The 14610-nt window shown below is 40.5% G+C and overlaps 1 protein-coding gene across 1 annotated transcript in view; it reads right to left on the minus strand.

The window, feature by feature from the left end:
* Positions 1–425: 425 nt before the first annotated feature.
* COLQ (collagen like tail subunit of asymmetric acetylcholinesterase) overlaps positions 426–14610 on the minus strand; it is a 78781-nt gene continuing 64596 nt past the window's right edge. The window contains exons 18-19 of the mRNA XM_070728241.1: positions 13814–13916; positions 426–844 (exon numbers count right to left, since the gene is read on the minus strand). Coding sequence (XP_070584342.1) covers positions 775–844; positions 13814–13916 — 173 coding nt within the window. The 3' untranslated portion in view covers positions 426–774. The remainder of the gene's footprint in view (positions 845–13813; positions 13917–14610) is intronic.

A 14610-nucleotide genomic window follows, 5' to 3' on the forward strand; every position in this document is an offset into this window, starting at 1 on the left:
CCCACTCTGGGGCCAGCCAGAGATGGTATTTGTCGGTTGTCTAAACTACTCAAAATATCCTCTACCAGTTATCCAGAACCTGTGACAATTTGCTGGATTTCACCCTGGTCTTTATTTCTCTTCAGCTCTTTTGGGGCACATCCGCACAGAAGTTAAGTCAGAATGAATTCAGTGATATTTAATACAACATTAGAAGGGTTTGGGCTGCTTAAATTGCCCAAACCAACAAACATAAAATGTTTCCAAGTAATTCAGGCAGCTAAAGCATGTACAAATTTTACATTGCAATAATAATAATTAAAAAATAAAAATGAAAGACTCCTTATAAACACTGCCAACAAATTATGATTTGCTTTTATCCTTTAAAAGTTAAAGGATTGTTAAGAAAACCTGAAGAGCTTATTTGAAGAACTAACAGTGCTAAATTGAGGTATTATTGTATTTTAATAACCTAACAGTATGAAGTCAAATATAGTGTTCCTTTGGTTTGTTTCTGTTCTTGATACACAGGAAAATTCCTTCAGCCAGTCATGAAAAAGTTAAATCTTGAGTCTTATTGTCACTGGATATTTTCTATTAAGACAGGAAAGGATGGTCCAATTTTCTTCCACTGTGATCAGGCAATTAACACTTATTTCCAATCATCATGGCAACATGACAATATTGTTGCAGCATTGATTGTTTATTTATCGTCCAGTCTTGGTTTGATGATACTAATGTAGCACCTGATGCATGCATGTCATATATGGGTTACTCCTTTCTCACATTCACTTTTCATGTAAAATAGCGACAATCTGTAGAGTCAATGTAACAGTAAGAAGTGCAGCGTAATTTTCCATAAGACCTAAGAGAAAAGATAAGACAGACTTGACATATAAATTATTTATTATAACTTATTTATTTATTAAATCAATTACAGACCAATCTCTATGCTGTATCACATGCAAATCCATGAAATCAATCATATACCAATCCATTACTCTCCACCTAGAAACTAACAACCTACTTTCAAACAATCAATTCCGTTTCAAGAAAAATTTATCCTGCAATCTACAACTACAACATTGCAAAAACATATGGACCTGAAAACGTGACCAGGGCAAAACAATAGATTCAATTTACATAGACTTCTGTAAATCCTTCAGTTCAGTGGTTCACAATAAACTATACCTAAAACTGAAATCCTATGGCATCTCTGGACCCCTACATGACGGATAATTGCGTTCCTTCAAACAGGCAAAAAGTTGTTTTCTATGCCGTCCCTCCCCAAAGACTTGGAGGGGAGCACTCTATCAAATCCCATTCCTGTCAACAGTAGTGTACCCCAAGGCAGCGTACTAGGACCAACACTCTTTATATTCTATGTAAATAACCTTTGCAATTACATTATAAGCGACTGCATTCTCTTTGTTGATGATGTAAAAATATTCAAAATCCCCAACAACACTGCTATCCTCCAAGAAGACCTTGACTTTGTGTCAGAATGGTCAAACATCCGGCAACTCAACCAACAAATGATCTGTCCTACACTTTGGCAAAAAGAATACAAGCTGAATAAAAAAGATCTTGCAGATGACCCTCACTCTGTCAAAGACCTTGGAATATCAAATGACCTAAGTGCCAAAGCACACTGCAATAACATTGCCAAAAGGCTTCAAGAGTCTTTAATAATAATAATAATAATAATAATAATAATAATAATAATAATAATAATAATCCACTGGATGATCCACTGGAACTTGTGCCGGAACTACCATTTACCAGTGGCAAAGAACTGATGGGATCATAAGCCCAAAAAAGTGGTCGAAAATGAGCAAGCAAAACTTCTGTGGGACTTCCAACTTCAGACTGACTGAATTCTGAAGCATAACAAACCAGACACTGTGATCGTGGAGAAAAAGAAAGTATGGATCATCGACATCGCAATCCCAGGAGATAGCGGAATTGAGGAGAAGCAGCTAGAGAAATTAGTGAAATACGAAGATCTAAAAATCGAGCTGCAACGACTCTGGCATAAGCCCGTGAAAGTGGTCCCAGTGGTACTTGGCATGCTGGGCGCAGTACCAAAGGATCCCAGCGGACATTTGAAAACCATTGGAATTGACAAAATCTCCATCTGTTAATTGCAAAAGGCCACTTTACTGGGATCGGCAAACATAATTCGACGCTACATCACCCAGTCCTAGGTGCTTGGAAAGCGCCCGACTGGTGATGAAATACGAAATCCAGCATAGTGATCTCGTTTGCTGTGTTGTACTGACATAATAATAATAATAATAATAATAATAATAATAATAATAATAATAATAATAATAATAATTATTATTATTATTATTAATTAGATTTGTATGTCGCACATATTTTTTCCCTTTTTCTTATTAAACATTCAATGGAGGCTCTTATATCTCTTTCCTCATTTAAAATTCAATAACCTTATACAACATTGTAAAGTATTAAACTTCAAAAAAAACACCCCTTTTTTCCACCCTACAGTAGAATATTACCTCAATATAAACATTAGTGAAATCTTATTCATCCAAATCTTAATTTAAACTTTCATGTCTCCATTTGACTAGTTAATTAATCCAATGTCAACTTATAACTAATAGCGACTTTATATGTATATAAGATTTTAAAAAATCTTCTCATACTCCAACAGTCATAATCTAAAAAAAAATCTATATGTTTAAGATAGTATTAATAACTAAGTTTTGTATTATATTATAATATAGTACTACTACCATTTTTTATCTTCCCCATCTGGATTCCAGTATATCTCAATTCTTTTGTCTCAACTCCAAAAATAGTTAATTAATAAAATATAAATATCTTTTAACTTTCTATCCAATGATAAAATTTTCCCCAAATTTTATAATAATCCAAATCTTGTTCATCTTTAAGTTTCAAAGTCAATCTATTCATCTCTGCACAGTCCATAACTTTTCTCAAGACTTCCCATTCAGTTGGAACCCTATTCAATTTCCAGTTTTGTGCATAGGCAATCCTCACAGCCATTGCTATATGTATAATTAAATACAGTGGTTCCTCTACCTACAAACTTATGAACTTTTCTAGATATGAACCGGGTGTTCAAGATTTTTTTGCCTCCTCTCTCAAACCATTTTTCACTTACAAACTTTTTTCACCCCTCGAATCAGCTTTAAAGAGATTGGGAGGAGCGGGCGGAAGCCAGCGGAGAGAAGCATGGCCACCTCTCCCTGTCTCATGTGCCGCAGGGACATCGCAAACGGCTCATTCAAGACAGCATCTGGGAAGCTGACTGGAGCGGCGAGCCAGGGAAGCGGACAATCGGCGGGAGGCAGGCAAAGTGACGGGAGAACTGGAAGCGCCACAGGGTCATCATGAACTTCCAAGCCTTCCCCTTACTCCAGAGTCACTAAGGTCTGCTTGGCAGATGGGCTCTGCTTTGTACAAAAAAAAAGGAAAGGGGCACTTCCTAGCCTAGGGAAGACAAGGAATAGGAAGAGGCATGTGTGTTTGTATGTGTGTTGGACCGAGCATGTGACCATGAGCGTGTGTGTGTGTGTGTTGGGGGCGAGGCAGAGGAAGGGAAGAATTTTAGAAATTTTTGGGATGGGTTTGCTCACATTATTTGCTTTTACATTGATTCCTATGGGAAATATTGCTTCTTCTTATGAACTTTTCTACTTAAAAACCTGGTCACAGAACAAATTAAGTTCTTAGGTAGAGGTACAACTGTATATTTATTCTCTGCTAAAATTATCTGGTAAAACATCCAGAAGGTATATTTCAGGTTTTAATTCAATAGGCTTTCTCAAAATCTTCTGAATCCAATGTTGAGTTTGTATCCAATATTTATGTGCTTCTGAACAAGTCTACCACATATGGTAAAAGGATCATTGTTGTAGTGTTTGAATTTATGCATGGTTTTATTTTATGGTGGAGAAAAATAAAAAATTATATCCCCCCAAAAAAGAGTTGTTAACCTAATCTCATGTAGCTTCTTCTCCAGTAATATCACACTAATAACCACAACATACAAAACATTTGCCAGACCAATCCTTGAAAACAGCTCATCTGTCTAGAACCCATACCGCAAATCGGACATAAATACATTAGAAAGTGTCCAGAGATACTTTATGAGAAGAACCCTCCATTCCTCTACCCATAACAGTATACCTTACACCAGCGTTTCCCAACCGGTGTGCCGCGGCACACTAGTGTGCCGCGAGACACAGCCAGGTGTGCCGCGACAGCGACAGCTGGGCGGGGAGCTGCCGGTGCCTCCGACCTCCCGGCTCCTGCCCGATGCCGCGGTTTCTGGCGCTCTCCTGCTGCGCCCCAAAGAAGGAAGGCAGGAAGAAAGAGAGCTTCATTCTTCGTGGCTTTTTCCCGCCTTCAATGGCGTCGGCGGCAAGTGTCCTTTGGGGCCCGGTGGGAGGGCACTGGCAGCGGAAACAGGCTGCCGGCTGCAGCGGCCCCGGGCACTGTTCCCTGTAGGCTGCGCACGCCAACACACCCCAAAATGCCCCCTCGCGCACCCTTTTCCAGGGGCGCACAGGGAGCCGCGGCCACCCGCCCGCCTGCCCGATTTCCCTCCGCGCGGCTGGGGACGCGGATCCACCGCCCTCGCCAGCCCGATCTCCCTCCACCCGAGTGGGGAGGTGGATTCGCCGCCCCCGCCAGCCCGATTTCCCTCCACCCGAGTGGGGAGGTGGATTCGCCACCCCCCGCCAGCCCGATTTCCCTCCAGTGGCTGGGGATGCAGATCCACCGCCCTCGCCAGCCCGATCTCCCTCCACCCGAGTGGGGAGGTGGATTCGCCGCCCCCGCCAGCCCGATTTCCCTCCAGTGGCTGATCTCCCTCCGTGTGGGGGGGGGCGACAAACCGACGACCGGGGGCTGTCCGTCCGTGTTGGGTGGTGCAGGGCAGGCACAGGCAGCCCCAGGGGAGAACAAGGGAGGGAGAGAAAGGAAGGAGAGAGAAAGGGAGGGAGAGAGGGAGAGAAAATTGAATGAAGGAGGGAGAGAAAGAAAGAGTAAGAAGTAGAAAGGATAGAGAAAAAGGAAGAGAAAGGGAGGGGGAGAAAGGAAACAGGGAGGAAGGGGGGAGAGAAAGAAGATATGAAGGAGGGAGAAAAAGAAAGAGAGATAGAAAGGAAAGAGGGAGAGAAAGGAATGAGAGAGAAAGGGAGGGAGAGAAAGGGAATGAAAGAGGGAGAAGGGGTGAGAGATAGAAAGGATAGACAGAAAGGGAGAGAAAGGAAAGAGAGAAAGGGAGGGAGAGGAAGGAAAGAGAGATGAGAGAGGAAGGAGGAGACAGAAAGAGAAGAAGGAAGGAAGAGAGAAAGAAAGAGGGATGGAGAGAGAAAGGAAGGAAGAGAGAGAAAGAGGGAGAGAGAAATAGAGCGAAAGGGAGGAAGAGAGATTTTTTTAATCCAAACTTTTTTTAGCGCCCCCCCCCCCCAATGTTCCCCAGGATTTTGAAAATATGAAAAATGTGCCGCGGCTCCAAAAAGGTTGGGAAACACTGCCTTACACAACCAGACTTGAAATCCTAGGCTTAGAATCCTTAAAACTATGTTGCTTTCGGCACAGCCTAAGCATAGTTCTTAAAATTATCTGCTACAATATCCTTCCTGTCAATGACTTTTTCAGCTTCAACCCCAACAATACACGAACACACAGCAGATACAAAATCAAAGTGAACCACTTCAAACTTGACTGTAGAAAATATGACTTTAGCAATCGAGTAGTTAATGCCTGGAACTCACTAACTGACTCCATAGTTTCTTCACCAAATCCTCAAAACTTTACCCTTAGACTATCCACTGTTGACCTCACCAGATTCCTAAGAGGTCAGTAAGGGGCATGCATAAGCACACCAGTGTGCCTACTGTCCCTGTCCTAATATTTCCGCTTATCAGTACCCATCTTATATATATAAGCTATGTTATATCAATGTATATTACCAATGTGTACTTGACAAATGAATAAGATCCGGTTACACAGCTGTCCTCTTTTAGATTCCACAACATGTTGCAGTATTTTCTTTTCTCCAGCAGATGGCACTTTCCAAACCACAATACACTTAAATCAGCTGATTGTGAAAGCTGTCAAAAAACTTTAAATCCATACAAACAAACAAACTTTTCTCCCAGTTTTTACCCTTTTATTATTTTATATTTCTCCAATTACAATTGTAACCAAAATATTCTCTGTGGACTTTAAAATTTTAGCCTCTGCTTTCTTTCTTTCAACTGCACAATTCCCAAATGCCAATTAGCCACTATTTTCAGTTTGGGAAATTCTTTAAAAATCCAAATTTGAAATTGCCTTTTAATTGTGAGTTGGTTATTCTCTCACCCGATTTCAGCACTCCATTCAAACATCACTCTGCACCTAAGTTGGTCCAGTTGCCCCAGCTTTGTAGTGGTCATTCAAAAATGGCCACCATATCTGCTGCTGGTCCGAAGAGCTCTGTCTGTCCATTCAAGGAACTTGCCTGATCCTCTTTGGTCGCCTGAGATTCCTCTCCTTCTTCTCCATCCCTTCAGGCAGTTCCAAAGACACCCACACACACAGCGGTTTGTCAGTCTGAATTTTTGTGAACCCCACTGGAGCTTGCTGTCTTGCCACAATGTTCCCAGTTTCTCCCTAATTTAAATGTTATTATTTATTACAGTTCACTGCGCTGTTAGTCATTTTTATCCAATTATTGGGTCCTTCCCAAAGATTTGGAATAGGAAGAAGTTCTTGTCTGATGCTATTTACATTGTCATTGGATGTAAGCTTCTCCAAGTAAAGCTGCCCTTTGTAATTGATGTATTGTGTATATTGATTACAGTATTTCTACTTGTATCTATGTTTCTACTCATAGCACACCTAAGAAGGCTTAATTTTATTTAAAATGAACCCTTAAAAAGAACAGGAACTGAAAGTTATCTTGTGTATAGGGGCGTGCATAAGGGCACCAGTGTGCCTTCCACCCCCTGTACAATTGTCTCTCCTTATCTCATTTATCTTTTCTTCCTTTCAAATATGTTCACCTATACTTTTATATCTTTTCTCCTATTCTTTTCTTTATTTATATTATTACATATCTATTCTCTTCAATGTGTATTATGTATTGGACAAAATAAACAAACAAACAAATAAATAAAATAAGTATAGCAAATATTTTATCCAAACTGGAAGAAAATGGTGCTCAATTAAACAGAGTTTAAATCCCTTAGATTCAAAACCAATTCTTAATATATTTAAATTTAATTTAATTATGTTCAAAATCAAAGAAAGAAAGAAAATTGTCACAAGAAGATAATGCAAAATAAGCCCCCTTTTAGTTTAAATAATCTACTATTGGCATTAGTTATGCCCGTCATTCCACTATTTGGAGAAACTCCTAATCAAGCATTGTTGATACAAACTACTAAAATCCGGTCTAGTGATTAAGGTCTTGTTTTAGAAATCAGGAGTTTGTGAGCTCTAATCCTGTATTTTTGGGGGGGGGAAGTCAGCTGAGCTATTTTGTGTCAGTAACTCCTTCGTAGTCTGTTCTGTCTGGGTCACTCCGGAAGCCAATACCAACCCAAAAAGAGAAGCCAAACTCACCGGTAAAAGGCAAAGGCAGTTTATAAAATTCAAGAAAAACACAGGTAACAGAAAATGTCCTTACAAACAGGAAAATGCTGTATCTTCAGATATATCCACGAAGGCAAAAGTCCATGCAGCAATACAGGATTCTTGCTGCCAAGCCGAGGCTGTAGATAGCAGACCTACACCTCCCATGGGTCTTCCAAACTGCTGGGCCACAAGCCAGGAACAGAGACGCCGAGAACAAAGCAGGACACCGTAACTCCAATTGATAACACTCCACATGGCTTCAGGGGCTTGCCTGCCTTTTAAACCCTGCTGATGAGGACCACACCCAAAACCAGCTGTTTCTAATTCAATGGTGATAATATTTCTTTAACTGTTCCTTTCTTTGCTTTGAACGTCTCTGTCGCATGTCAATGACAGCTTGTGCGTCATCCCCTAATGATTCCAAGCTACTGGCTGGGGAGAGCCCCCCCCCCCCCCCGGGGCTCTCATGCTGTTCATCCTCATCTCGTTCCTGGCTGTCCCCTCCCCCATCCAACTGCTCAGCCCCCTCCTCTTCGCTGTCATCCTCCTCCGGGCATGGAGCCAGCAGAGACACAGCTGGTCCCTGAGCAGCCTCAGGCTGAACCACAACATAGTCTAACCCATTTCAAAGGGTTGTTGTTATGAGGAAAATAAGTGGATTATTTTAGGTATGCTTGCTACCCTCATTTACTTATAAAGTAATAAAGGTGCGATTTTTAAAAAGAACAGAAATAAAGTACAGAGTGAAGTTCTGTATAGGTGTTATGCCTTTTATTCTTCCACTTCTCTTCCAAATTTTTCTGCCAAGTGGATTCCATAGAAGGAAGCAAAGAAACAACAGCTGATAAAATGTAAATTGCTAAGGATTAGAAAATATATGTTGAAGAATTACAAAATCATGTACCGTGTTTCCCCGAAAGTAAGACAGTGTCTTACTTTCTTTTTATCCCCAAAAGCCCCACTATGTCTTACTTTTGGGGTATGTCTTATGTTGGAAAAAAATTGTCAAATTTTTTGTTTTAACCATAAAATTAACATTTATTAACAACCTGAACAGTATTGTATTCACCACAAAACAGCAGATGATACCCCAGTATGCCAGTGTGTATGTTTTACTGATGTATGATTAATACTGTGTGCATTACCGTATTTTAAGCAGGAGGCGGCAGTGACAAGTGCAGGGGACGGCGCGGTGACGTATGGAGAGGGGGACGGCGCAGTGACGTATGGAGAGGGGGAGCGGCACGGAAGTGGACAGGAGGCGGCGCTCATTTGGATCAGACGGAGGCGGCAGACGTGGTGACGTATGGAGGGGGGGCGGCGCAGAAGTGGGCAGGAGGCGGCGCTCATTAAGATCAGAGGGAGGTGGCAGACGCGGCAACGTATGGAGAGGGGGACAGTGCGGACGTGGGCAGGAGGCGGCGCGCAGCTAGATGAGAGGAAGGCGGCAATACCCCCGTGTTTCCCCGAAAGTAAGACATATGTCTTACTTTCGGGGTATGGCTTATATTAGCCGACCTCCCTGAAACCCCCGATACGTCTTACAATCGGGGGTGTCTTACTATCGGGGAAACAGGGTAGATGTTCTGTAAGCTCTTGTAACAAACTGGGCAGCCTGCAGATAAAAAAATTCACCAGGGAACTGCCCAAGAGGGCCTCCTGGAACTGAAGCCCTGTTTTTAATTTTCACTATCAGTAGATAATCTTTTTCAGGGTTTGCAACAATTATGTACATACAATCATTTGCCTTTCAAAACAGATCTACAGCGAGACATAGTGCTATGGCAAGTTTTAATTAGATATAGGCCATCAACTCAGCTGAGTTTTGGCAGACCTATCTTTCTTATTCCTGCCAATTAGAATGTCCCACAAGGGCTTTGCAGATAATTTCATTTACAAATTAAATGCTTCCCGTAAAATAGCAAGAACATTTGACAGCATGCAGAACAACAGCCGCTGGAGGTAAAAAGATTGCTGACCAGAGAAAACTGGTCTTTCTAATACATATAAGTCAGATTGCAAGCAAACAGAGACCCAAGTTAAGTATCTTGCTGGGAAGAACTACAGCAATATTTTTGGAGAAAGTTCCAGTATGTGAATGATTAGGAACTTCAGAAATAAAAATAATCTTGCAGAAGAGGAGGATTCTGGTACTGGAACTATAGTTTTAAAAAAAATTAAATTAAATTTTAGTAATTTGTGACTTTGTGTTCATGTTTGGTTTGTCTAGACAACTTGCTGACAACTGTCAAGAAAGCCTTCAAAACAAATTTTACTATCTTAGTAGTAACATCGATCTTTGTGTGTAGATGTTGTGGGTGCCCAGATCAAGTGAACAGAGGATTTCTCAATAGTAAATGTGTTCTGTATTTGGAGACAAAAAGGAAGCCAAATTATGTTCCTCTCTCAAAGGTAGTTAAGTGAGGATATCACCTGACCAATGACCATGTCTTAAGATTTTCTGTGGCCTTTTAACAAGCAAAGTTAATGGGGAAACCAGCAGAAAGTTGCAAATCACAATCACCCTAGGCAATTTGCAAATAGGATGGTGGATAAATGCTGGAGTGAAAATACACAGGGAATGGATGCTGTGGTCTGGGTCAAACACAGTTGGAGGTGGGAATGTGACTATGCAAGTGCAGACAGGGATCTCAAACTCCATAGTTTCCTCAAGAGAAAAAGAAGGGGAACAGAAGCAATTTGCTACCCTCCCTGCTGCTTTCTCATTGACTTGGCTTGTGGGAAGCTGGCAGGGAAGGCTCTAAATGGCAATCATGATCCTAGGATGCTACAAACATTATAAAGGAGCCGGGGTGGTGCAGGAGGTAGAGTGCTATACTGCAGGCCACTGAAGCTGACCGTACATCTGTAGGTCAGCGGTTCAAATCTCATCACCGGCTCAAGGTTGACTCAGCCTTCCATCCTTCCGAGGTGGGTAAAATGAGGAACTGGATTGTGGAGGCAATAAGTGCTATTCATAACATGTTGTAAGCCGTCTCTGAGTCTAAGGAGAAGGGCGGCATGAAAATAGAATAAATAAATAAATAAATGCTCGTCAGTTGCCAAGTTCCCAAATCACAGTTATGATGGTGGAAGAGCTACAACAGGCACAACATTGATGAATTGTTGTAAGTAAAACTTGTTTAGCGCTATTGTAACATTATCCTAGAAATATTTGTACGTAGTACCGTAAGTGACGCGGTGGTTCAGTGGCTAAGATGCAGAAGGTTGTCTGTTCAGCAGTTTGAATCCCTATTGCCACGTAATGGGATGAGTTCCCATTATTTTTCCCAGCTTCTGCCAACCTAGCAGTTCTAAAGAATGTAAAAAATGCAAGTAGAAAAATAGGGACCACTGTTGGTGAGAAATTAACAGTGCTCCGTGTGCCTTTAGTGTTTAGTTATGCTGGCCACATGACCGTTGAGATGTCTTTGTACAGTGCTGGCTCTTCAGCTTAGAAACAGAGATGAGCACTGCCCTCTACAGCCAGAAACAACTAGCCCACATGTGTGGGGGAACCTTTACCTTACTTGTATGTCATTCTTTTTTGTTTCTTAGAAATGTTCCAAGCAGCATGGAACAACATTCAAACATAGTTAGGAAATGGGAAGAAGGTTTATAAAAATCCTCATTTCCTTTATTCATTTTTAGGAGGCCATACAAAAGTAAATGTGTAACACCAGGCCTTTTCACTCTAAAACAATAGTCCATTTCCTGAAGCCCACTCAAATGTTACCAAACAATAAAAGAACTGAAATGCATTTACTGAAATCATTAATTAGATATAATTAACTACACATTTAATGTTTAGTTTAATCTAGAGTCTGCAGAGAGGGGTGGCATACAAATCCAATAAATAATAATAATAATAATAATAATAATAATAATAATAATAATAATATAATAATTGATATACTAATATAACTAATATAACCAAATTTCACTTTTAATTTCGGATGTGGACTAAAGTGACCGGTTTATAATTTAGGTAAAGCGGGATACCATTGCGAGGTGAGTGGGTTGCTGGGACGGATGACAAACGACAATTTGCTAAAAAGCAGGCCAGATGTAGGGGATGCTCTGTCTCTTTTAAAAGCGGGACACCATTGCAGGGGACGAACGGACGAACGGACGACAACTTGCTAAAAAACAGGCTAGAGGTAGGGGCAGCTCTGTCTCTTTTTAAAACTTGCAAATTGTAGTGGTCATTGAAGGGCTATTCCTTATCTGGCTTCAAACTGCCAGGCATTCCTGAAATCCTTTGCAGGGTCGCGGAAGGAGCTTCCCAATACTGTCATGACTAGCCTGCGAACGAATGAGCTCGCAGCTCGAAAAGTTGTTTGCTCAGCGCTCCCTGACTAATTCATGGCATTGGTGAGGAAAAGCCCGGGCTTGCGCCCTTCCACAAGCGAATCAAGGCTGCGGCAGTTCTGGGAGCTTTCTGCTTCAACAGGGGGAATGGCTCTGAAACTGCCAGATTCTCAAATCTGCTTGTAATTGGGGAAGAGGGACATATGACTTTTTGTGTGTGTGTGTAAAAATACCTTTAGGACAGTGGCCGTGGGCAGGGGTGTAGTTCCTCCTAGCTTGGATGGTGCAGGGCCGCTTGCTGAGGAGGGTGGCAGCTTCGGTGGTGAAGAGGAGGGTGGTAGCTTCAGTGGCATCTACGGGGAGGCTCAGGACCCACGTCTTGTAGGCGTGGACGAGCAGGAAGGCCAGGCAGGCGAGGGGCATCGCGGTGGCGGCGTGCTGTGGAACCAGAGCAAGTGACTGCAGTTCTGCAAACTGGCCATCCCCAAAAATCGGGACTTTTTAAAAACGCCGTGGGATATGGGACAATTTGCTAAAGAGTGGGACTGTCCCACCAAAAGCGGGATGTCTGGTCACCTTAATGCAGACTCATCCATATTTTGAATATTACTCATTGTTTTACCTTTAGTCTTTTAAAATATTTTTTTTTATTATTATAAAAAATATGCAGCTTCCCATCTTTCAATTAACTTTCTGCAGCAACCAATTGGGAAAATCTCCTCCTCCTAGAAGTATGAAATATTTTGGGAAATATTAAAATGGCAGGATATTAATATTATATTTCCCTAAAGGAGAAATAGAGACACATGCTCTTAAATATAGAAAGCAGCCCCATCTTTTCTTAATAGCCGACAGCAGATGACAAGCCTTGAGATAAATATCCTATTGAAATAAGCTAATATCTAGATGGCTCTATTCATAAGCAAAGCAAATATTGTAGGCAGAAATCCGTTCAAGATAGAATATTTCAAAACTCCTTGGCAGAGTGGTAGGATTAGAAAGCAGCCCCTCAACCAAGATCCAATACAAGATGAAAGCCATTAAACCACAATAGGAATTATCCAACATACTTTCAGAACACAAGCCCCCGCATCACCCACACAGCAACCTGGGAGCTCAGATAAAAATAATAATACAGAGGTTCACCAGATTAGCTCAAACACCTAGGATTTGTATTTCTTCTTTTGCCTATAGAGCCAGTACCAGAGTATAACTACTCCATGACAACAAACAACAGAATATTAAAGGACATGTTATTTCACAGGAACAGGAGGCTCAAATACAAAGATGGCATAACAGCCCCTTGCAACTTCATTTTTAAATATAAATATATAAATACATAAATACATAAATACAAGCAAATTTAAATCTAAAATAACTTTTTCTGATAAGTTTTCTCCAATTCCAGAGTATGGCAAATTTGAGGAGACTACCACCCTTCTCCACAATTTTTTGTCCTTCAGTTGTCTGAGAATTCCACAGTTATTTGAGAATTAAGTGGTCTGTGCATATATTATTGTGTATGTCTTTATAATAAGATCAAATATTTCTGATGATATGCAACTATCCCTAGAACAAAATTACTCCTACAATCTTTTTACTTCAGAATTTAATTCCTCTTTATTTTCCAAATAATCAGAGGTGAATGAATAATTTTGCAGACTCACATCACTACCTCTCTACAATTCTTGATTTAGGATGAAATCAATATTTCTTATCACCTCTAAGCAAATACAGAAGATTGTTCTTTAAGCTTCAGAAAGCCTGTCTCTCCCTTATTAATTACCCTTCCTTGCCCTGAAAATAATTATACTGCCGCCCTCTTCCTTCTTCCTTTGAATTCATATTTGTTTAATCAAAACACATCTTCTATAATTCAGTTATAAAATTATCATACCCAGGAAGATAGGTTTTGCACGTTAAGTATCCAAAGTCATTCCCATCACATTCTTCTGCACCTTCATGACGATAGCCATCTCCACAATAAGAATGGTGGCATCCTATTGATTACAAAATGCAAAACAAAACATGCTATTTTGTGGAAACATATTTATATTAATATATAGCTTAGATTATATCAGTTATCATTATATCAATTTAAATTATCAATTGAGAATTAACTTATGAATTCAAATTATCTTTACATCGATATGGCTTTTTGATACAGATTTTGAAGTTATTATAAATGTATTATGTTATACGCCATCACTACCTACAAAAGAAATAAACTCTCACCCAAACATACAAAAACATTTTATATTTCACCTGGCTGAATGTTCAGTGGCATGTTGCTTCCTATTAATGTACTGTATCATCTTGAGACAAAAAAAGCCTGACCTTGATAATGTTACAGTGATAAAAATATGGTTGCTCTCCCTAAAAGAAGCTATTTGGTTACTAGTCAGAAAATGTTTACAAGAGGGTTGAATTGCCCTGCTTGGCAAGTTGAAAGAAATCATCGATTCCCCCCCCCCATGTTACTTCCCCTCTATATTTAAACAAGATACTTAATGATGCTAGTTGAAGATCTTATCCTTGCATACAAACAGCTTGACTAGTGTTAAATATGCTTTTGTGTAACTTCCCATATTGTGTGGACCCAGTTCACACCTGGGATGAATGGTATATGGATTAGGATGTTGTATGAAATTGGAAAATAAATTAATGAGTAACCAGATTAAATGTATCGCACGA

This window comes from Erythrolamprus reginae, chromosome Z (genome assembly GCF_031021105.1).
Source record: "Erythrolamprus reginae isolate rEryReg1 chromosome Z, rEryReg1.hap1, whole genome shotgun sequence".
Lineage (NCBI taxonomy): Eukaryota > Metazoa > Chordata > Lepidosauria > Squamata > Dipsadidae > Erythrolamprus > Erythrolamprus reginae.